This window comes from Cyprinus carpio, chromosome B13 (genome assembly GCF_018340385.1).
Source record: "Cyprinus carpio isolate SPL01 chromosome B13, ASM1834038v1, whole genome shotgun sequence".
NCBI lineage: Eukaryota > Metazoa > Chordata > Actinopteri > Cypriniformes > Cyprinidae > Cyprinus > Cyprinus carpio.
Window position 1 is genome coordinate 10,554,364 of NC_056609.1, and position 25,607 is coordinate 10,579,970.

Genomic DNA, 25,607 nt, shown 5'->3' on the forward strand with positions numbered 1-25,607 from the left:
CAGCGCCCCTCCTCTCGCCCACACCCACTCCTATCGGGAGCCTGGTGAAAGGGCGGCGATTTAGGACGGGGTGCCGGTGATTATCAGGGAGGAGGCAGCTGACTCGTCACAATATATATACACACACATATATATATATATATATATATATATATATATATATATATATATATATATATATATATATCATATATATATATATATATATATAATTTTGTTGTTTTAGCTATATCACTCAGCCCTGCTGTCCCCATTTTCATTTTTCTCACTCTTGCCGTCTGTCACGCACATATGTGTCTCACGTGCACTGAGGTATCTCAATCAAAGGTTGATCAGAACACATCTGTAGCACAGCACAGGGTGTACAGTATATGTGTGTATACTGGGGAAAATTTCACCTTGATCGGATTTCCAGCAAGTAATCATCTTCCGTAAGATGAAATGACTGATTGTATATAAATGATTGCACCAATTCAGAATTGTTGATTGTTGTTCTTTTAATAGTTTTATTTAAATTAGACTTTTTTTTAGCAGTATGATTGAAATATCTGTATGTATATAAATTTATATTTATGTTTTCCTGTGTATGCAGGTGGCTGCCACATTGAACAACCTGGCCGTTCTTTATGGCAAACGAGGGAAGTACAAGGAAGCAGAGCCTCTGTGTAAAAGGGCACTGGAGATCAGAGAGAAGGTGGGTCAGAGGTCAACCTGATGAATCATGCGTATGACTTTCTTATAACTTTAGTCTTTATTCCCGGTCGGTTTTGTAAACTCGCATTCTGAGTTCTGTACATTGCCTTTCTCTCTCTCTCTACTTTTCATCCCTTTCATTCAAAGACTAAAGAATAAAGCATCCATCTTCAGAAGCTTTGACTTATTTTAGTCTTACGAGAGATGTGAAAAAAGTCTTGAAACATGTTTATCTAAGGAGTGAAGTGGTAGAAACTTAGGGGTTATTACTATTCTGCAGTAACTTTTAAAATGCTAAAACTTTGTGAACTTAAAAGACATGAAATTACACGCAGGCCTCTTTTTAAGTTGTGTTTGTAGAGCTCAGGAAGACTGACACATATCTTTCCAAAATAGGACACTCATATTTTTCCCTTGGACCTTTTGAGAAGGACTTACTATTTCAGTTTGCTATTTAAGACTTTTTTTCTGCTACTTGAAGTTTTATTGTGGTCTTCTCCTTCCATAGTTCTCTGTCCAACTTTTTTCTCTTATCCAAAAATAGCACATTGTAGAATAGCACACCTTCAGCAGCCGCATACTCTCGTATGGTGTGCTTAGACACTGTATTCCTGCTCTCTCCCGCTGTGTCACAGATTTATTGAGATCTCTTTATGGAGAATTTTCTTCTAAGCCTGTGTGATAAAGCTCTTACTGGAAGTCTTGCGAGTCTTACTCTGAGTGCTGCGTCTCACACATGCAGAGCTGAGAGAAAGAGCTTAGACAGCCTGCTGAATCCAAACTCTCATCACTTCACTTCTGCAGACATTTCACATTGTCCTTTCTTGGGCAGTATTAGCAAAAACTACCGTTCAAAAGTTTGGAGTCTGTACTATTTTTGTCTTTGTTTTTAAAGAAATTAATACTTAAATTTTAAATTTGTAATAATAAATGAAGCGTTAAAAAATATCTTACCGATCCCAAACTTGTGGATGGTAGTGTACATATTATAGTGTGTGTGTGTATATATATCACAATATAAGAATTATAAGTGGTATATTAAATGTGGTAGATTGTGTATTAAATAATCATATGGTAACAGCTTTATTTACAAATGGAGGGCACTTTCTCTCTTTTTATTTCTCTGTATGTTTATTTGGAATATGTGTATGCATCACCTAAGAAATTCTTTACATTTTAAGACATTTTACATTCATTTTTTACATTTTGCAGCTACTTGGAATAATTATTTTAAATAGAGTTGAGAGTCAGAACAATTTGTTTTACGAGATGTTATATGCAGTATATTGAACATTTTTCTTCCTTGCAGGTGCATCTCAAAAAATTAGAATATCATAATAAAGTACATTTTGTTTTGTAACATTTTGTTTTAATTTTGATGAATAGAGCTTACAGATCATGAAAGTCAAAAATCCAGTATCTCAGAATATTAGAATGTTTATATTTGAGTTTCATTAAATGACCGTCCCTACAGTATAAATTCCGGGTATCTCTTATTCTTTGAAACCACAATAATGGCGAAGACTGCTGATTTGGCAGTGGTCCAGAAGACAATCACTGACACCCTCCACAAAGAGGGTCATTACTAAAAGGGCTGGCTGTTCACAGAGTGCTGTATCAAAGCATATTAAATGCAAAGTTGACTGGAAGGAAGAAATTGGGTAGGAAAAGGTGCACAAGCAACAGGGATGACCGCAAGCTTGAGAATACTGTCAAGCAAAGCCGATTCAAACACTTGGGTGAGCTTCACAAGGAGTGGACTGAAGCTGGAGTCAGTGCATCAAGAGTCACAACGCTCAGTTGTCTTCAGGAAAAGAGCTACCGAGCCACTTCCGAAACAGAAACAACATCAGAAGCATCTTGCCTGGGCTAAAGAGAAAAAGATTTGGACTGTTGCTCAGTGGTCCAAAGTCCTCTTTTCAGATAAAAGTAAATTTTGCATTTCATTTGGAAATCAAGATCTGGAGTTTGGAAGAAGACTGGAGAGCCACAGAATCCAAGCAGCTTGAAGTCCAGTGTGAAGTTTCTGAATCAGTGATGATTTGGGTGCCGTGACGTCTGCTGGTGTTGGTCCATTGTGTTTTATCAAGTCCAAAGCCAATGCAGCCGCCTACCGGGAGATTTTGGAGCACTTTATGCTTCCATCTGCTGACAAGCTTCCAAGTGGTTTGCTGACCATGATATTACTGTGCTTGTTTGGCCAGCCAACATGCCTACCCTGAACCCCCATATGGAATCTATGGGATATTTTCAAGAGAAAGATAAGAAACAGCCAAAAAAACCTTTTGAAATGTTTTACTTTACATGTAATGAATCTAGAATATATGAAAATTGAACTTTTTGAAATAAGTTACAAAAAAGTAACTTTTTCGCGATATTCTATTTTTTTGAGATGCACCTGTATTGTTAATGCCATATTGTTTTAAAAGTATTTTAGGCACTATGGTAGAATCACTCTAATACTGTCCAGTGCTTGTGTATTCTTTCTGAAACTGATGATGATGATAAAGTGAAAAGTGACGGGACATACAGCCAAGTATGGTGACCAATACTCAGAATTCGTGCTCTGCATTTAACCCATCCAAAGTGCACACACACAGCAGTGAACACACACACACACCATGAACACACATCCGGAGCAGTGGGCAGCCATTTATGCTGCGGCGCCCGGGGAGCAGTTGTGGGTTCGGTGCCTTGCACAAGGGCACCTCAGTCGTGGTATTGCCGGCCCGAGACTCGAACCCACAACCTTAGGTTCACCATTCAAAAACTCTAAACACTAGGCCACGACTTCCCCATGATGATGATGATGATTTAGGTAAAGAATCGTGATTGTGTTGGTGGAAGTAGTAGTCTTTCAACAAAACATTCAGTCACAACCCTAGTAAGCATACGATCACAGAGCCCCTGCCTATGAACTGTCAATTTCTCTCAACATGCGCCTGGACACCCACAGAGAGTGAGACACATAAAGAGATGTGGGTCTGTGAGTGGGTGTGAACTGCTTCAATCAGTGTAAGACTGATGATGTCTAAAGCAGCTGAATAACTTGGGTTGTGTTTGTTTTGGTGTGTCAGGTGCTGGGGAAGGACCACCCTGATGTTGCCAAGCAGCTGAATAATCTGGCCTTGCTGTGTCAGAACCAAGGAGAGGTTGAATACTACTACCACAACTACCATGAAGACCCACCAGACCAAACAGACCAAACACGACCCCAGACGACCCCAATACCAAAAACAACAAAAAAAACACATTACACACACTACACACACTTAAATCAAACAAAACAAACAGACATCCATTTGTGGATATATGTATTCCTGAGTATGTTTAGAGAAAATAAAAACTTCTACAGATTGTCTTACTTGGCAATTAAGTATCCAATTACAATACAACAGGTTTGATCTTTTGACTGGTCAGCTTTTGTTTAACTTATCCATATGGTGTGGGGTCTGTGGTGTTATTTGCTGCAGGATTTCTGTTGTCTCAGCAGATTTCACACATCAGATATGGATCATTCATCAATTAAATTAACTTAAATAGCAAATAAGCCTGATAAGCCTGCTCAGACTCAGACATCTTTCAGCAGACTGAAGTTTGGGCTTCCTGCCAGTTATGATTAGATGTGCTAATGTATCAGCTACTGATAGTCCTCTGACAATTATTGATCAAATTAACACCAGCCAGCTGCAATCAAGCACAAGCTTAATTAGGTGCATTTATTATAGTGTATTCATAGTGTCTCTAAACAACATTTTTCTGCACATAATAAAATCAATGAATATACTTACTCAAGTGAAATCTGGAAAATGTGATTGTTGTTATCTACTAAAAATATTAATGACCCATTTGTTCTTTTTCTCAGGCTTCATGCTATCTGAAGCAGGGGAAGTTTAAGCAGGCAGAGACTCTGTATAAAGAGATCCTCACCAGAGCCCATGAGAGAGAGTTTGGCTCTGTAGATGGTACGTGTGTGTTTTTTCCTGACCCAAGCATTTTCAGAATATCTTTTTATGTTGTTCTCTATAGGGTATGTAAATTTGCTCTATAATATTCTACTCGTAACTAAAGCTCACAGACTTTCTAAGCAGGGCTTATGCCATCAGCAGCAGCTAAGCACAATTGAAATTGAAATTTACACACAATTTAAAGTGAAGTTTAACTTGCTCTTTAGAGCTGGGGGGGTGTTTTTATTCATTATATATGTAAAATGATGTTGCTGGTAGTATAAAGTTAATCATTATTGTGAAAATGGCAATAATTGACCATTATGTTTCATTAAGATTGCTCCATTAAATTAATTTTGTAATCTTGAGATGACTTGAGAGCCCTGATGCTTGCACACTTCAAGTCAATCATGCACAAACTTTTTTGACTTTTGCACTAGTATCCTCTTTCTTTCTCTTGCTCGCTCTCTCGCTCACACACACACACACACACTGACAGGTAAAGATGTTGATCAGTTGTGAAGCTCTAACAGAGAGCTCAGTTGTAAGCTAAAAGCTCCCACTGTTTCTGTCAGTGAACTCACTGATCACCTCAGGCACTAGAACACCATCACTCATTATATTGAACCTAATGGTTTGGTGTGTGTGTCTGATGCTGTTTTTATGTCCTTGGTTCCCCCCTGCAGACGAAAATAAACCCATCTGGATGCATGCAGAGGAGAGAGAAGAACAAAGCAAGGTCAGCGTCACAGGAGAAGAGTAATTTGGTAATTTGCTGGTAATCTGTTAATGTATATAATAATTGTGATATTGAGAGTTCTGTGCTCTCTTTGTTTCAGGGCAAGCAGAAGGATGGTTCTCCATTTGGAGAGTATGGTGGCTGGTACAAGGCCTGTAAAGTCGACAGGTCAGATAATGCCTCAACTGCTGCATACATTGATACAAATATACACATTTGTTTGTGCAGTGTTACCGCTGCAGCATCACAGTGAAGTTTTTTCCTGTCTGACCTTTACCGCCTGTAGCCCGACTGTCACGACCACACTGAAGAACCTCGGAGCGCTCTACAGGAGACAGGGCAAGTTTGAGGCTGCGGAGACTCTGGAGGAGGCGGCTCTGCGCTCCAGAAAGCGGGTGCGTGCGTGCGTGTGTGTGTGTGTGTGTGTGTGTGTGTGTGTGTGTGTGTGTGTGTGTGTGTGTGTGTATGTGTGTGTATATATATATATATTTTTTCCTTTAATGATCACCAAGGATTTTATTTAATCAAAAATAGAATAAAAACTGTCTTCTTTTCTTCTTTTCTTTCTTAAAAAATCTTAATTATTCCGAATTTCTTTTCAGCAGTAGAATATTTTATTGTTACTATTTATTATTCTTTATTTAATTATTGTAAAATAAAATGTTTGAAATATATCACTTTATTCTAAATGTTTAAAATGCCTTTTCTATACAACAAACATGTATGGTGATATAGTAGCTTAAAAAATTGACAAAAAGTACCATTTAAATGTCATAAAAGTATTCTGTACAACTTTTAGGATTTAATAGAATATACAGTCACTGTAATTTTCTATGAATAGGTAATTAGATATATAGGTTGTTGATTAAGTTCGGATCATATTTGTTAATTTTCAGCATGTTGTCTTGTCTCTCCTCCTGCAGGGTCTGGACACGACACATAAGCAGCGTGTGGCGGAGGTGCTGGGAGACCCTGAAGTACGAGAGAAGCAGAGGAGCCGTGAGAGCCTGATCTCTGACACGGTGAAGTACGAAAGCGGCCCTGACGGAGGAGAGGAAGTGAGTATGAGCGTGGAGTGGAACGGGGTAAGTACAGTACACACCGCCCAGCCTCACACACACACTACAGTGCCCCGCGGGTCTCAGAGTCCTGGCAGGAAGAAATATACAGTGAAAGGATAGTGGCTTGTAATTCTGACCAGACAGGACACAATGAAGCTCCTCATAGGCCTCTGAATATATCCACCCCACCTCACATCCAGAATTAGATTACATGAAGAATAATGCATTTGCATCTGTGCCAGTGCATTGATCAAACGCTGAACATGAATCACTGGAAGCAGATCAAACCTGAAATTAGATGCAGCTAATTATATTGTCTCATATGATTAGAGGACTATTGACTGGTAGCAGTGACTTGTATGGGGTTTAGTATAAAGGCAACCAAAGTCAGTTTAGCACTGTTGCCCCGACAACCCAAAGAATGGCATGTGGAAAGACCCTCAAGAGGGCATTTCCAGGCCTGTGTTTCTGAGGTTCAAATAGTGTTGGATTAGAGTTACTCTAAACTTTCTGACTCCATATGTTGCAGTCATAGTCCTCGTGCTGAGTGTCTGATCTGTTTGCCTGTAGTGCTTTATAGCAGCCTGACTTGAATCCCTATTAACTCTTTCAACCCTAAATTAACATTGTACATACTGTTATATTTAGTACATACTTTTTATACACATTCATTTCTATGAAATACACTACCAGTTAAACATTTGGAGACACTTGACTGAATTTATGTATGTTATTAACTGTTTGATTTAAAGTCTTATGCAGAAATCTTATCAGAAATCTTATGCAGAATGTTTATTATAATGTTTATACATATATATATATATATATATATATATATATATATATATATATATATATATATATATATATATATATAGTAGCAATAAAAATAATAATAATAAAATTATTTTTATATCATTACATTTAATAAATTCTGTTATTAATTAATTATAATTTTGTGTTATTATTATTATTATAAGAGGTGTGTCCAAGCTTTTAAGTGGTAGTGAATTCATAAACTTTATATATTCAGAAGTATAAATGTTTAATAATTTTTAATTGAAATGAGTTAAGTGATTGTATTTATATGGAATATGTGTTTATATATGAAAAATATAAATACAGATACATATCTAAAATATATATGTTGAGAGTAAAAATTAATTATTGATATACCTGTTTTATGAAAAAAATACATGAAATACATGCAGTTGCTGTTTTTTTAAACACCCTTTTATTAACAGTTAATTTGTGCCAGATACAATGAATTGTTTAAAAATATTCCACAAGTTTAATGAACACTGAATGATGTGACTCATCATAGTCTAAAACAGAATTTATTCATTAACTTTTCTTTTGTAACAGTTCATGAGATGAATATGAACTCCTCTCCTCTTAGGCAGATGTTTTGTAGCTGCTGTTTTGACCATAACACCTCTGCTGTAGTCTCTCTGCAATTCTGAGTCACAACTTTTATGCCGCTGTAGCAACAGTAACCATAGTGCCGAGACAACCAATCAGCAGCTCCCCAGCGAGAACCCGCCCACCTCAGATTGTGGGCGGCTCCCATCAAGCTGGTTTGGCTGTGACCACATTCACCTGAATTTCCCTTTTCTGTCTTTCTTGCTTACATGTCCTTGTTTCGTTCTCTGACATGCATATGGCTCAGGACTTCACTATATACTGTACTATTAGACTGTCTAAGTCTCTTTTGCAAACATGCATTTGTTTTTCTTACATATACAGGCACTCACATACACACATAGCATATAATCCACAAAATCTCACATTGATGTACATGTTGGGGTCACTCACATGTTGGCGTGGGCTGTGTGTTCTGTACTCCTGGTGTGTGTTTTTCTGATTTGTCTCATTCAATGCCTGCTCTAATCCTATTTGTGAATGCGTGTTTGTAAAATCTCCTCTTGCTTTCTACCTCTTGGCTGCCCATTTTCATGCTATTGTCCTCATCTATTCATATCCCCCATATTCATCTACCCCAATCAAATCTGAGGTCCATAATGTACCAGCTTGCACAAATCAATGGGTCCTCAGGGTTGATAGAGTGCCATTTTTAGACCGTTCCCAAGGTTGATGGAATGGGCTCATGGAAAACAGCCTGTGGCTTTGGCCTCTAAATAAATCTACTATGCTGAATTTATTTCGGTTGGCCATTTTCCTCAAAACAAGCACATGATCCCATGTGTGATCATAGCGGCAAGATTTGCTTTCTCTTTTGGATCATTGTTTTGTTTCAGCTTTTAGTTGCTTTGTTTATGTCTTGTTTATTGTTTCGCATTGGTTCTTCTAAGGAGTATATTCAGGATGAGCTAATTTTAATACCCATTTACATCTTCCCTCCTGACTTAATAACATACTATACGCAAATGCAAACACGAATGCAGCGGATTGCAAATGCATGGTACAGTTTTTGGCTGTAACAACCTTTGAATAAAGACCAATGCAAAAAACCCTTGCAAATACAGTTCAGTGTCATCCTCAAAGGCACATTTATCAGCCAGTACCTTGTAAACTTTTTACGTAGATGAATTTACTTTTTTAGCATCATGACATTTAATGTCCCAGACAATCTCTGCAGTCTTATTTTGCCACTTGTTACCAGCCATCTTTTTCAAGACATCCAAAAACAGCACGAATGCAATTTTATTTGTGTATTTTATGTCATACAGTAAAATGTGAAAATATAGCCTATTGAACTTGTTGATCACAGACCTTGTTTCAGGCATTTTACCAAAAATCATTCAAAATACTCAATTGACTTTAAGGGTTAGTTCTCCCAAAAATGAATATTCTGTCATTAATTACTCACCCTCATGTCGTTCCAAACCTGTAAGACCTTTGTTCATCCTTGGAACACAGATTAAAATATTTTTGATGAAATCCAAGAGCTTTCTGACCCTGCAATAGACAGCAATGTAACTGACACGTTCAAGGCCCAGAAACGTATTAAGGACATTGTTAAAATAGTCTATGTGACATCAGTAGTTCAACTGTAATTTTATACATCAGAACACCAGCTCTTGCGTCAGCAGCACCACACACATGCATCGTGGTATATCGTGATAGACTGACATGGAAAAAATTATTGAATAAGGTCATTATTTTTGTTTTCTTTGTGCACAAAAAGTATTCGCAAAGCTTCATAAAATTAAGGTTTATCCACTGATGTCACATGGACTATTTTAACAATGTCTTTACTCCGTTTCTGGGCCTTGAATGTGTCAGTTTCGTTGCTCTCTATGGATGGTCAGAAAGCTCTCAGATTTCCTCAAAATGATCTTAATTTGTGTTCCGAAGATGAAAAACGGTCTTAAGGGTTTGGAACGACATGAGGGTGAGTAATTAATGACAGAATTTTCATTTTTAGGTGAACTATCCCTTTCAGGACAATAAGAGCAAAAACACCAACTTGTTTCTTGGTTGAATGCTTGTTCCTGCAAAACTCTGTTCGAACTGCTGCTTTTTGCGGGAAGTATTCATCCATATTTAAACATCAGACTTCCTCAGCAAGAACTGTTACTCTTGAAGAGTAAACAGACTATAGAACAGGGGTCTTCAGACTCTCTCCTGGAGGGTTCAGCTCAAACCCTAATTAAACACACCTGAACCAGCTAATCAAGGTCTTACTAGGTGTGTTGAGGCTAGTTGGAGCTAAACTCTGCAGGACAACGGTTTGGTTAAGTTTGATGACCCCTACTATAGAAGAAGACAGCTTGCGTTACTGCTATAGTGGCAACTCTGAGAATACACAGAGAAGAAAAATGTGAACTGGCACATTTCAGAACCCAGTGACATGAATTCGAGCATTAGTGTTCATTTGCTTGTTTTAGTCATCACTGCCATCCCATCTTTTGTGTTTCGCTTCCTATATCTTTCTTTTTTCTCTCTCTTTCATTGTCTGTACTTTCGATTTCAGCATCCATAATAATATAACATTTTGTCTCTGTTCCTCTTTCTCTATAACCTCTCTCTCCTCCTTGTGTACTTACTCTGCCTCCTCTTGCATTGCTCTCTCTCTCTCTCTTTCTCGTGTGGTTGGCAGGTGTAACTCCAGATGCCTTGTTGTGGTTGTTGAACTTACCTTCTGCATGACGGACGCCCTCCTCACCCCCCTCTCCAGCTTTGCTGTTTTTCGTCTCCTCTCTCCGAACGGCACCTTTCCTTCTCCTCCTCCTCCTGTGGGCATAAGCAGGCTAAAGCATGCCCAATCGGCCAAGATCTTTGGCCTTCCCTTCTTGTCAAAGCTGAACTAAGTCTCTCTTCTATCTCGCAGCGCTATAATAATCTGTTAGTCTGTAATATGGCAATAGAGAGATCTCTACTTGTCTGTCAGTCTCTTTAACTGTTTGTCTGTTCATCTGGGATGTAAGCTGCCACTATGTCTTTGTGTCTCTAATTAACTTCCAGTAGAGCTCCTGCTGTATAAAGCTCTCTCTCCTAGTAAACACTCTCTGTTTTCCTGCTCAATTACTCCAGAGGGACTATCCTCCATTTTCCTTCCCATCTCTTAACACTGACTGGAATTTTCATCTCAGCTATATTGTGTTAATACAGCTGCTTCGGTGTGTAAGCAATAGTTCATCCAAGAATGAAAATTCTGTCATTATTTGCTCACCCTCATGTTGTTCCAAACCTATTTGCTGTTGTTTTTCTCCACTGAACACAAATTGATTTTTTCTTAAAATTGACCATATCTGTCAAGCTACCATAAAAAATAGTCCAAGTCCTTGCATTATGTATTATTGTGTAACGAGAAAATCCATGCACATCTGGAACGGCATGAGATGAATTTTTAATGGAAGACAGAACTTTAGAATAAACCTTAGTCAGAGTAGATATTAAAGATAATTAAAACAAAGCCTTCTCTAATGTCTGTGCTTAACATACCGTACATCCTCCATAAAAGCAACTTTCTGGGTTCAATACAAATTAAACTCAACAGCATTTTTGGCATAATGTCAATTATGATTAAATTATTTCATCTCTTTCCTCAAATTTAAATTTTTTAAAAAGTAAAAATCATGGTTACAGTAATGCAGTAAATTGTCAAGCTTCCTGGCAGTTTAAAAACATATTCAGTATAACTTAATAAAACTTATACTTCTTAAAAATAATCACAAATGCTGTGAACAGAGCTTCTCTTGTATTGAAGTTGGCATGGTTGTGTTGTTCAGCTTCTGTATAGACAAAGTCTTACGTTCCACACACTTTTCAAACATTTCATATTGACCATTATTGTGACCACTGTATATAGTAGAACACTAGAGAGGGAGATGGGTAGATGAGAGGAAAGAGAGGGATGAGATGGGACGAATAGAAGCATGTCTGTAGTATCTGATGCTCTTGTTTTCTTTCTCCTACTAACATGTTCTCTGGTGTGTTGCTGCATCTTATGTCTTTCATAACTTCTAATAAAACTGACTTTGCTCACCATAGCCTCTGTCTGTGTGCTCTTTCTCTTCATCTGTTTTTGAATGCGTATGTGTGTGTTTTTCTGGTGAAATATTGAAGCCTGATGTTGGTGTGTGTTTGTGAGTTGGATGTGTTATGGCTGACTGCTGTAACAGCTTGTCTTGTTAATAGAGGTGTTGGTCATGATTTTTCTGGGTCAGTGTTGCATCTTCTTCAGCCCTCTGCTTCCTTCCCCCTCCATCAACCCCTCCTCGCTTTCCTGGATGAATAGTCAGGCTCAGGGGTCAAAGGTGAGAGGTCGCAGCAGAAGAGACTGCAGCAGAGCAGACTGTGGTAAAGATCGCAGTATCGGGAACCTACAGGATATTTCAGGGTTCATACGATCATAGGAAATTTTCAAATATTGGGATTTCAAGGATTTTTAAAATTGGGATTTCTGTAGTCAATATAAATCTTTCTAATTTTGCTCATCAAATGTTTAACTAGCTAGAAATTGCTGTTTTGTGAGTGCAGTCTTAATACAGTTTTAATATTTTTTTTATAAATAATTATTTAATAATTTGTGAGTGCAGTCTCTATCCAGTTTTAATATTTTTTGTAAATAATTATTTATAATCGTTCTTATGCAGTAATCAGGAATGACTGGAGTGTCATTAAGAAATGGTGATTTTTTTTATTCATTTAATAAAATATTTATTAATATTTATTCTAATAAGTTTGTAAATATATTTGTATATGTATTCATATTTATCTAAATATGCTTGTAATCAATTTTGAACTAGATTCAAATTCAAATTAAATCTAATTTTTGCTCTACTTTTAAATTTGTTCAAATAAAATTTCCTAAAGGTGTGAATGAAGATAAATAAGGACTCTATTTATTCTTTCTAGAAAGTAGAAAATAGCAAAAATGTAGCTGTGGTCATGTGTAAGCCATATTTAAAGAGATTCAGCATTTTAGGTAAATTAATTAGGTAAATTTTTTTAGGCTTTGGAATTTAGCCATTTGTGGTGAAAGGTTAAATAGTTCATAATATTATTGTGGAAATAACCTTAAAGGGATAGTTCACCCAAAAAGTAAAACCGTCATTTAATTTTTATTCCAAAAAAATAATAATACAATAAATCATCATGACAAAAAAAAAAAAAAAATATTTTAAAAAATATCTTACTACTATTTTCCTCACAACAAAAAAAATATTCGAGCATCAAAAAAAACATAAAAATAAAAACATTGTGAAGTATGGCATATGACTCTGGAATAATCCAAGTCTTGTTCATCATATAACTATATTGGGTGAACTGTCCCTTTAAACGTAACACCCCCAAGGATCATATTTACAAAACCAGGTAAGTGGTCACTGAGCCTGAGTGTGCTTAATAATGAGCATGTGTCAGCGGACGGTGCCCTCTTTCACTAATGTGCAGTGCGTAAATGAGCGTATGTGGTTTGATGCTGTAGCTTTTCTGTTCGCAGGACGGCTCGGGCTCGCTGAAGCGCAGCGGTTCCTTTAGTAAACTGCGGGCCTCTATCCGGCGCAGCAGTGAGAAACTGGTCCGCAAGCTCAAAGGAGGCGGCTTACGAGAAAACGAACCCAAAAATCCTGGGTAATTATCACCACTTCCCTCCCTATTCTCAGACCAAACCTCCCCTTTCCAATATCCCAAAACCTTCCCACTACGGACTAAACAATGGCTGGTAGGCGTGCGTGACACTGCGATCATTAAACCTCAAACACAACATACACTGGAATAGCAGACTGACTGGGGAAGGAAAATGCTCGCTCAGACTTTTGGGAAGACAAGACAGTGTTAAAACAGAGTTATCTGTATCACCAGATATATGTCTGGAATGATGTCATTAGGCTTTCTAAAAATAATTGAAAGGGTCACAGGGACTGTAAATATGGAAAGGCTGGAGTGAATTAAGGTGAATGTCCCAATCTGAATTACTGGATGACACCAAAAAAAAAATAATTCCCATCTCAAAGTTTTTAAAAGGGATTTATAGAATTGTATCTTTAATGTGTGGGGAGGTTTACTACATGGAGATGGGATTTTGCACATTGTGATGACGTTATATTGAAGGAAAGTCCTCTGCCGGTATATGCACAGTTCTCTCTCACACAGTTTTAAGTGGATGAAGGGATTTGCTTGCTTTATTAACTGGACTATTTTTTGCACATGTACAAACCTGCTTAACACTGAATTGACAAATAACGTGACGGGTGACATTATGACTCGCCGGTGTCTGTTACTGGGGTTCCTGTAGCATCTGATTTGCCAGATGTGACTAACTTACTCTCCTTACCCTGTAAAATGCAATTTATGTTTTATTTATTCCTTGCATTTTAACTTTATTTTCTGTCCAGCGTTATTATGATTATTTTGATTATCTTTTATGCCTTTTTGCTTGGTGACTTTTCTCGATGCCTTTTCATGTCTGCTTGGATCTGTTTTTTATTTTATCTCTCTGTGCTGTGTTGTACATTTGTTTCATTTTGAATAAACATTTCCATGCAAATTTGCAGTCTGCTGCATGCCTGTTTCCTCCATTTTCTGTCTTGTGGTCTCATTTGCTTGTGTTGCCCAATTTTTTTTTTAAATCTCTGTCCTCATCTTCTTATACCTTCTGTCTCCCAACACCCTGGCAAAGGGCTTCTTTTTATTGTTTGAAACTCCCTTTACAAGTGACCCTTAGTACATCTGCAACACTATACTTTGGGTAATATATATATATATATATATATATATATTATATATATATATATATATATATATATATATATATATATATATATATATATATATATAATATATATATATATATATATATATAGAGCATTTTATATATATATATATATACACACACACACAGTGGTGTGAAAAAGTGTTGGCACCCTTCCAATATTATATATTACATATATATATATGTCTCCAGTTCACTGTACATATAGAAATTTTGCCAATTATGAGAACTTCTGCATTTGACCATCCTGAAAATGTGAAAATGGTCCATTGCAGATCCTGTTTTGTGTCTGTTTAGTGTATAATTTTGTGCGGTGTTATAAAAACCAGTCTTTTCAGTCCTAAAAGAATAGTTTACCAAGAAATGAACGTTCTGCCATCATATACTCACCCTCATGTCTTTTCGAACAGGAATGATTTTATTACCGGTCAATCTCCAAAAAGGATAAGAAAACAGCATAAAAAAAACCTAAAAGTGGTCCAATCAACAACAATATATATATAGAGACTATTTTTAAATAATTTTGCATCCTTTATATTCAAACTAGCATGTTATGTTCGGTTATATATATATATATATATATATATATATATATATATATATATGAAAACCAATGGCATTTTGACATCAACAATGTCAAACTTGGTTTAATACATTTACATGCCATTATATTAATTTGTTTGTGAAAAATAGAAACATAGAACGTGCTTGAAAAACATGCGGGTGAGTAAATACAGACACATTTTACATAATAATAAGTGACAAATATAAGGACTGAATTGTAATATCTCAGCCGTAATGTTAGCTCTGGACATTTAAACATATTTTTGTTCTCTTTAAAAATTGATATATTTTTGAGTAATGGGAGATTTGTCAAAATCTAAATGGCGAATGACTAATATAACACAGTATGCCATTGCATGTGTTTCCACTGTGCTGTGTTGATCTCATTTCACATTGTAAGATAACATCATTGAGTGATGGTTGCATTAACATGTTTTAACCCACACATTCACACCACAAAAACCCCCGCGACACCCCACCCACCCCCTTTCACCTAACTGACGTGCTTGCACTTGCATGTGGCTCTCTCGGACGCAGCATGAAGAGGGCCAGCTCTCTTGGAGTCCTCAACGAGCCGAATAAACCTGTGGATGAACTCAAAGTAAGACAACTTCCTTCACTGCTCTCTCCTGACAGCTTTCTCTTCAGTTTCTCACTCAATCTGCTCTTGTCTCCAAATTGAATATATTTGTTCCTCTCGGTCTCACACAGTACCTCATGCTCTCTTTGTTTTGTTTTGTTTTTCTGGCCCATCTGTCTGTCACTTTACAATCTTTCAGTCTCACACTCTTTGTTTTTGGGGGCATCTATCATAAACACATCCACAGCTCCATCATTTACCATATTAACACACATTAATGAAATGAATGTGTGAGATCTCACAGACTAACACATTTAATTGTGTTTGCTAAAATCCTTTGTAACCACTGGTCCTGGGTTACAAAATAAACATTTTGTTAGGAAACAATCCTAAAGTTGGTGCATTTTTAAGTGCATTTATATTATATATATAAAGAGAAGAATTTTCTTGTAGTGATTGAGTTTACAAGAAGGTAGGACGGATTTTGAGAGTGACATTACCCTGGACTTACTTCAGGGTCTATCCGGGTCCATTTATTGTATCCTTCTTTTCATTTCCATCAGGAACGAAATAATCGTCTAAGGAAGTCGCGAGACCTGAGTTCCAGTCACACTGACCTGGCGCATTGAAGGTCTGCTGTTGGACGTCCCGATGAAGAGAGGTACTAAGAGGTCTCTTCATCAGGCTGAAGTGAACTGTGTTTTTAACAGGACTACCTTCTCCAGAGGTTCCTTTTGCTCTTGTGTCTCTGTATATGTATTTAATTTCTGGTAAGTTAGCTGTAGAAATGACAACTGATGTAAAAACTCAACCAGAACCAAAGTGCACAACAAATTTCGAGATTATGATGTTCTTCGAAGATGAAAATTTGTCAAAAAATACAGAAAATAGATATAGTTTTTCAGGCTCAGGTTGAGACTAGACACTCTGATGGCGACCGTGATGCTAAAGTACTGATTCAATCAGACTTACTCCCTTGATAAAGAGAGAACTGCACCGTGTTTATGAAGGTCTATGTTTACATGAGTGATGGTTCAATGATGCACATTTTCTTATTGCTTTTGAGAAGTGGAAAGGGATCTGGTTTATAATGGAAGAAATAGGAAAATAGTAAAAAGGAAATAATTCAAGATCTATACGGTTAGAATGTGGATTAAATCTCAGGACTGAAAGAACAGATTCATTATGCAAAGTAACAATGCACTTTGAACGATCTCAAAGGATAATGTTACACTATCAACCCTTTGCATGTTACAGAACTAAACTGAGGTGATTACTTCAGTTTTAATTGGTTTATAGATGCTTTTGTTTGATCTGTAAACTGAATATTACAAGTTTTCATGAATAATAACAACAGGAAGTCTTTCTGTTATTTGTGAGCTAAAGCAACGCTGTTATCTAACATGGAGTTATAAGCACTGCTACTCCAGATAAAAATGCACTGGAATATGATTTCTGTTCCCAGATGTTTAACTACAGTACCTGTTTGAAAGCGGTGTGCCTTGTGAGTGCCTCAGGCAGGTTCTTACTAATGAATGTGGAAGTTATTGATTTTGAGTGTGACAGCAGAACAGTTTGAGCTCTGTAAGGTCAAATGTCGGACACGATTTTACAAAGTAAATACGAATTTTTAATACTGTGGTCAAATAAAAGCCCATTATATATCAGTGTATCATGTCATTGATTTATGCTAATATAATGCACTGCTCAACTGGCCTTCTTGACTTTGTTTCTGCTTTCTTTGTTCTCTTTATCCATGTAACTCTTTCTATGGGTGTAATATATTACTGTCTCATGCAGTAATTTGTGTGTAAAAAGTAAAAAGTGTGTTTTCTCTGTAAAACGCATATTAATGCTCGTCATTGTGACGATGTGCAATAGGGTAGCTGCTGTGTGTTGGCCTGTTTTGATCTCACATGCAATGTTTTACTGACAAAAGCTGGAATATCTGCTTGGCTTGTGTTTCGGTTATCTTTGTACTCTAAACAAATAAATATATCATTTACATTTTTATACATAGAGTATTCAGTTGTTTTATGTCACTAATTTGAGCTATGTTACACACTTGTGGGACTAAATGTGCCCTTCACATGTTCAAATTTGATTTTCAGATGGTTTTTGTTTTGCATTTTTGACTGTTGATCAGTTTGTTTTATATATATATATATATATATATATATATATATATTATATTATTTTATATTTTTTTTTTTTTTTTTTTTTCTTAAACAGGGTTACTGATGTGGTCTTTAACGCTCAATCCATATGCAATTGTATTGTTTTTGTTTATTTTCTTTACATTTTGTAACCCTAAATTGCTAAATATACACTCTAAAGTTCCAATTAAAATTACCAAGAGGCAATATAGCATGAAAAATTAAGGACAAAACCCGTGTGTAGTATGTAATAGGCAGGGACTGTTGTGACCTGTATGATATAACCCTGACGTTTATTTTTGTGATTGTTGATGTTGCATTTCTACTGTCTGTCTCTGGCTTCTACCATTTGTGTTCATAATGTTTTGTATCGTGTTGTTATACGTGTGCTTATATTTGTGTGTATTCTGAACTTCGCACTGGACTCATGTATCTTCCACTTTCTCAGGCTGCCGCTGTGCTGGCTACACTTCATTTGCTGCCATGTTTGTGGTGATGTGTGTTGCTCTGAATATCGTATGGTAAAGTGTACATACGTACATTGAATAAAGACAACGGAAGTACTCTACTTCTGTAAGATTTCCTGGGTTCTGGTTCCCTCTGTTGGCACTTGTATTAGAACATTTTTCCATTCTAAGTATTTTATGTTCTGTGTGCTTTTTTATGGGGTGTGTGATGAAATGTATTGATTTATCTTTACAATCTTACCTGGAACACAGTGGGGAGGAGAAAATCATTTATAGCACATGGCAGACAGCTACAGGTACTTGAAGGAATAGTTCACCCAAAAAAAGAAAATGAGTTCCTCTCAGGCCGGCTGTCCAAGAGGACAATGCTGAGCATTTAGGAAACAAATTTATTGCAAATGATGGATGCTTTTATTTGAATAATTTAAATACTTTTAGGCTTTTACTTTTCAACATAGTGTATTTCGTTATTTTCAAATGGTCAAAACAACAGAAACAAATACAGCAAACTAGACTACTAATAACACACATTGCATTGATCTTTCTTCAAACAGATACAGAGAAAAACATGATTAAAACAGCGTTCCCACGTTTCACAACTTAAACCAGTAATGTTCACTAGACAGCAGTGAGGATATTTAATCACACTCATCTTTGGCTAGATGGACATGTTTTCCCTTATTCAGGCTACATACAACTGTCTTCAGTTTTCTCTTTTTACAAAAGAGCCAATGCAAAGACTGAACCGCAAAGTCTGTGTAAAAAATATGACAAACCTTATAAAAGTAATGCAGAGATACATAATAAAACTAGATAACCGATCTCCTCTTATTCCTACTGTTGTTGGCCCTCTCATTTTTTCATATAGGCGGACCTTTCCTTCAATACTTTTTTTAATACTGCTTAAACCCATTTTAAACCGAAGTCCTTAATTTCCCCCATAAACAACAATACTGATGTCTGATTACCACACGGTTAACATCACCTAAATGCTGCTTTCTTCTTCTTTTGCATCACAGTCATCATAACCGTGTACAGGTCAAGCATTCAGAGCTTGCTGTCAATGAACCAAAGGAACTCAGCCATATCTGCATGCACACTAAGATGAAATGATGGAGAAATTATATTCAGTGACTCACAAAGCCATTCCCATATTGGGTGCTTAAAAAAAAATCAAGACAATATAAAATGAGTTGTAGTGATGCATTCATCTTAACATAAAACCCCTACCTTTCTCTAGGTCTGTATAAAGAGCCTTGCTTTTATCATGCTTTGACATGCAACATTTCAGTCCATCAAAGGTTTACTTGTTTCAGAAAAATCCAATTCTCGACACAGCTGGGAACGAATGAAATAAAACGAATGAACTAAACTGGATATTTCGATTTGTCTACTGGACAGCAAGCGATGAGTTGTGAATGCTCATGTGTTTATCTCCTGACAATACAATCAGAAGGAAGTGCGTCCCCAATTCCCAGATGTTCTTGATTGCCTGTCACAACGTAATTATGAACCAGACCTAAAATGTGTCTGTATTAACAGCAACAGAATCAGTGGGAAGAATACATATGGTCTCACTGAACAGAATAGCAACAAGACGATGCAAAAAAAAATTCAAATAAATATGCAAACATGTTATCTTCTGCTACTTCTACCAAATACTGTTTTGTAGACATCACAACCATGTAAACTACTACACTGCAAATCATACATAATATGCATCTGCGAAGGATTCATTTGTGGTTTTAAAATTATTTAGTACACTCTGAAGCTAACAGCACAAAACACAGAACAATCTGATATATAATAGAGTTGATGGGACACATACAGACATACAAAAAGCCAGATTAGCTTGTTGGGAGTTAGTGTTAGTGACAAGGTGAATATGTAAGGCACTAAAGTCTCAAATCTGTTCTCCATTTCATCAAGGTGCCTGGAAAAGTCCTGAGGAGTCTTGTTGACGCAACAGATCTATGGGGAAAGTAGCTACTGTAAACCCTCCTCTTCAGTGGCAACACCTTCTCATTCAAATGTGTGCTTGCAAAGTCATGTCTGAATTCATGCTAAAGCCCCAAACAACTGTTATCTAAAAACAAATCACATTTCCTGGTACTGCAACACCAGTCTATGCAAGATTTTCCTCACCTTCCAGTCGTTCTTTTGGAAACTCGTGCTCTTTTTCTGGACTCTTCTGGGTTTAGATGATGGATGGAAACAGGAAGAGGAGTTTACAGAGGTGACCTCATTTCCCTTCTGTCCTCTTCAGACAGTGATGAATCCCCTGTATGCTCAGCCCCAAGATCAGGTGCAGACCCTTATGACTCCTAGATTGGTTAATGTTTTCGGGCAGGACTATGGGGAGGGGGTTACATGGCAACAGCAGCATCCTGCAACAACAGCAATTTATAGTTTGATGAATGGGCCGAAGTGATGGGGCGCTCTGATCTTGGGTGAGGAGCAGGAGTTGGAGGATAGAGATGGAGAAGTGGAGAACGGAGGAGATGACGAGAGGGCATCTGCACTCAGAGAGAACACTGTGGAGATGGCCACATCCACGATGCCTTGACACAGCTCAGGATAGAGTTTCCTACAACAGGGAAAACCTTCATATCAATATTAAACTTAAGAAGTAGGGGGAAAAAAAGCTTAGTCCAAAAATGTTTCATCTGAAATATGCTGCGAATTATAAATTATAAATATAAATTTTTTCTCCCGACACATGCAATATTTGGAATACGTAAAGCATCAAGACACTAGATATGAAAATAAGGGACAAAATCATGATCATTCTCACAGGGCAGCTAACAAATTAGAGGTGTGTACTCACTGTGCACAGGCAGGTGCCCCATTGATCTCAATTAGCCAGACTTTAAAGCTTTCGTCCAGCATGAAGTCGAAGCCGAAGAGCTGGAAGCTCTGGTAGGACAGGTGCTTCGTGCTGATGGCTGGCTCGATGCATGTGAGACAGCTCCTGTTGAGACAAGACGCAGGATTTCAGACGAACACCACGGGCGGTTAGACATCCTCAAATGAAGCATTTTTGTAATGGATCAGTGAGCTCAGTCTTGAAGAACAATGTTATAATTGATCTCTGATCTAAATGTTATGTTCATCTGGTTACTGAAGGTCACATTGCCAGTATATAGTGGGGTGCAAATATGAGTGAAAATCAGTTTTATTTATGTATTTATTTTGCATTTTATTTTAGTTCAAACAGTAGAGTGTAATGCTAGAAATGCCAAGGTAATAGGTTCATTTTCCAAGAAAAGCAATAACTGATTTAAAAAAAATAATAATTGTGTACCTTGAATGCAATCTAATCTCTTTGAATAAAAGCCTCAGTCAAATGCATAAATGTCAACATTTAAAACAGAAAAGTGACAAAATTACTAGGAAATATTCAAGATTCTGCACTAATTCTTCTAGAGAATTTCACGGCTGCTTGTTTCTTATTTCTCAAAAATTTTCACTGACATTTAAAATCACTTATGTTCATTAAAATACAGCTGAAACAAAATAAACATCAACTAACTAAAATAAAACAAGTTTAAATCAAAGTACTAAAGTACTAAAACTGAAAACTAAATTAAACTTTAATAGAAATATAAAAAAATTTATGATAAAAGCACATAAATTTACACAAATTTGAATTTAAATAGTATAATAATAAAGGTCAATTAAATAATATTAATAAATACTATAATAGTATACAGTGTAATACTATAATGACACTGATTTGTAAGGGGAAAAAAAATGTAACATCTGAATAATTCGAATGTAAAAAGTAAACAAACTTTTGGAGCACACTGTACATCTTTAACACAAAAGTCTTTTTTTCCTACCTATGTAACTCATTTGCAGGTACACATGCAATCAGATTTGAAAACAAGGTGAAGGAGCACCTGATGATGTGCTTGATCTGAGGTAAAATAGAGGTTTCCATGGCAACGCTGTGTGTGGTCAACAGGTACTGTCTGAACTCATCAAAGAACATCTCGTTGCCCTCCTCATAGCGGCCGTAGTTCTGCGAATGCTCCTCCTGGATGCAGTGGTTGGTCAGGTGACTGGTCATGTTCTGCAGATCCGAGCTGTTGTAGGGCTCAGAAGACGTCCTCAACACTCCCTCGCGGTACAAGTAGATATTATACTGATGGTCTACAAGCACCCAACTCCTACAGACAAGACAGACAGAGAGAATATCCACTGACTTTATAAGTGCCTTGACTCCATTAGAATGGGACATTGCAATTCTATGCTTTTCTGTAATCAAATCAGAAACATCCTGCACAAAGGATTATGCGTTTCATCTTACCTTATATCAAATTTGCGATGTCCCGGCTCCAGCAGCAGTGGTCTTTCCAGATACTTCTGAATGACATGCACTTGGCCTTGATTATCGATGAACTCGAGCAACTGGCTTGCATCGTGAGATATCAATATACCTGCACCTGAACAAAGTGAGCAATAATCTCGCACTGTGAAATCGTGTAGCAAGATTACACTTCTTTAAACTTGCCATTTTAGACCGATGGGGATTTGTACCTTTAGCACCTGCTGATGATTTGGCGATCCACACCGTTCCCTCTCCGCTTTCCTTTCTGGAGTTATATGAAGCCAAGAAGACCTCCCGCTCATCTGTCTTTGGGTTGGTCTTCATGTGGCCGATGCCGTTGGTGGCCGGGGCCACTGGGGTGTTGAGGTTGGTTGGGTATATGATGTAAGAGTCAGGGAACCAGTTACAGGAGTCCTTTAACTCTGGACTGGTCTTGATAATCCTAAACATCAATCACGCTTATTTAAATATAATTCACAACTTATGAACTGCAGAGTTTCTAACTTTATGACATGATATATAGTGTGATTTGAAGACATTATCACTCATAAGATCATTTTAAAGATCTCATTAAAGTCAACTGAGGTTGTACGGTAAATCTGAACATGAATTCCTGTCTTCTAATATGTTTAAATAAACCGCGTACTTGACCAGTGAAGCTTTGCGGCACAGTTTATCGGCTCCTCTGTAATAATTCACCAGCTGCATCAGTCCTGGTTCATGACCTGTGGAGGACACAGCAGGGTATCTGACATTAAAATACTGAAATATTGAGCAGTGAAGGCAGTGTCCTGCAGCTAAAAATACAATTTTGTAACTCAACAACAACTATAATAAAATAACAATGAGAAATGTTTCTTGAGCAGCAAATCAGCATATTAGAATGATTTCTGAAGGATCCTGTGACACTTTGCATCACAGAAATAAATTATTTTTTTAAATACTGTATTAAAACAGATAAGTTATTTTAAATTGTTATAACTTTTCGTAATATTACTTGATTTACTGATTTTTTGATCTAATAAATGCACCCTTGACTATCAAAAACATTTAAAAATCCTTAATCTTTTCAAAATTTTGACAGTAGTGTAATTATCACGTTACTACACAGTTACAGCTCCACAGGAATACAGTTGCACTTGATTTAAAGATGTCCTTGTTACAGTGTAATTGTACATTTAAGTACTGAGTATTATTAATTGGATTAGGGTTAGGGTTTGGTTTAGGGTTACTTGTATGTAATTATACAGCATTTATTGTTATTATAAAAGTACATGTAACAAGGACACCTTAAAGTTTTACTGAATGCATTTTAGAGTTGACTTTTTGTGATCAGCATTGAGTGTTCAATTATTATCAATTATTAATAGCTCTTTAATCATTCGTTATCATAAATTTAACAGCTTGTACTGTCTAAAGTCTCCAATAATGTGCTGAAAATAAGCAGAGGTTAGGAGTATTATAACAACATGCTGACACTCGTAACTTTCCATGCAAACGTGTATACAGCATGGGGTTATAAAACATATCATATCATGAGACGGCAATGCATGCTCGATATGCAGCTCTTGTTGAAATCATTTACCCAGACGTCCAAAAGGCAGCCGATTTCTCTCTCCCAACATTAAATTAAACCGAGGATTGTCCTTCTTCAGTCGTTTCCATTTTCCGGTAGAGATGAGGATCTTGGCGACCTCGGCATACACAGAACTGTTATCATCTCTCAAAACAAACGTGTACATCGGTGAACTCATATTCCTCAGTCTTGATGATGATCACACACTAGCTAGCCGACTAACGTTATCTGTCCCCCAACAAAGTAGACCGAGAGCGGGCAAACATGACTTTCTCGGTGCTTCTTAGCTGTTTTTCGCACAGGGATCTTTACAGTAAATAGTCGCGCTGTGGTCCAGACAGAAGAGCAGGGCCGGGCATCTGTAAGACAGCCGCAGTCGCGTGGGCTCTGCGGGGACACTGAAGATTAGGGTGTGACTCTTGAAGGGTTTGCCTTCTGGATTCTCGCAGCTAACAGTCTACGCTAGCTTCCTCTCTTCCCATGGCTGTCTATGAACTGCAGATTTTAAAACACAGCCCAGTAATAGTCTAGCGAATATATGACCGAATTTATAACCATGTATTTAATTCCTCGCCTCCTCTGTAGTCGTCTAGACAGCAGACAGCAGTTTAAATCCCCAGTTGAAGCCTCTTTATCGCAACACGCTCATGATGTGACGTACTGCTGGGAGTCACGCACGCACGCACGCACGCCGCACAGAATTGTGGGTACTGTAGTTTTATGCCACACAAGCGACGCACAAGCGACGCCTTGCTGATGTTCAACAGCACGATAGATGCTGCTAATGATGAAGACACTGTAGTCTGTTTTAGCTATAATAGCAACACAGCACTTTGAGTTTTGGCTATATTGGAACAATTGTCATGATCTTCAGAGCAAAAATGATGTAGGCTGCCAAATTATATAAGGAAAATTTGTTTTGGTAAATAATAATTATGACATAAAAGTCGAAATTATGATATGAGACTTTTTTGTGTTATGAATTCGGCTTTTATGTCATAATTATGACTTATGTAATCATTTATTTTTATGCCGTATGTCATATACATATGATTTTTTTTCATATGATACACATTTTCCCTTAATTTGGACTTTTTATGTAGGCTAATATGTTTTACTTTTCATAAATATAGCTTTTTATGTCATAATTTCATACTTTCATATTATAATTTACGTTGTAAATATGACATATCTATTTTTATCTCTTAAGTCGGTATGATTAATATGGTTATATGATGTCAAAATTGTGATTTAGCAACAAACTGTTTTTCTAATGTGGCAGAAATGTAAATAGAGAACATGGAGAACC

At 36.9% G+C, this 25,607-nt stretch overlaps 2 protein-coding genes across 2 annotated transcripts in view; one reads left to right on the plus strand and one right to left on the minus strand.

Annotated features, from left to right (window-relative positions):
- Window positions 1-17,430, plus strand: part of LOC109094091 (kinesin light chain 1-like) — a 38,142-nt gene extending 20,712 nt beyond the window's left edge. The window contains 11 exon segments of the mRNA XM_042736460.1: window positions 593-694; window positions 3,771-3,903; window positions 3,906-3,939; window positions 4,552-4,658; window positions 5,327-5,379; window positions 5,480-5,547; window positions 5,666-5,774; window positions 6,303-6,464; window positions 13,351-13,481; window positions 15,724-15,787; window positions 16,330-17,430. Coding sequence (XP_042592394.1) covers window positions 593-694; window positions 3,771-3,903; window positions 3,906-3,939; window positions 4,552-4,658; window positions 5,327-5,379; window positions 5,480-5,547; window positions 5,666-5,774; window positions 6,303-6,464; window positions 13,351-13,481; window positions 15,724-15,787; window positions 16,330-16,395 — 1,029 coding nt within the window. The 3' untranslated portion in view covers window positions 16,396-17,430.
- Window positions 17,431-18,777: 1,347 nt separating this feature from the next.
- Window positions 18,778-24,974, minus strand: ttl (tubulin tyrosine ligase). Its single transcript, XM_019107765.2, has 7 exons — window positions 24,308-24,974; window positions 23,369-23,447; window positions 22,932-23,164; window positions 22,702-22,837; window positions 22,292-22,561; window positions 21,217-21,360; window positions 18,778-20,976 (listed from the first exon to the last, which is right to left on the minus strand). The coding sequence occupies exons 1-7, from the start codon at window positions 24,474-24,476 to the stop codon at window positions 20,793-20,795; spliced, it is 1,215 nt and encodes a 404-aa protein (XP_018963310.2). The 5' UTR covers window positions 24,477-24,974; the 3' UTR covers window positions 18,778-20,792.
- Between the last annotated feature and the right edge of the window lie 633 nt (window positions 24,975-25,607).

Coding starts and splice junctions, on each gene's coding strand:
- ttl (XM_019107765.2), bottom strand. CDS start 24,476: ATGAGTTCACCGATGTACACGTTTGTTTTGAGAGATGATAACAGTTCT. Junction 23,165..23,368: donor CGCAAAGCTTCACTGGTCAA/GTACGCGGTTTA, acceptor ATTGATGTTTAG/GATTATCAAGACCAGTCCAG. Junction 21,361..22,291: donor CAGATCAAGCACATCATCAG/GTGCTCCTTCAC, acceptor TTGTCTCAACAG/GAGCTGTCTCACATGCATCG.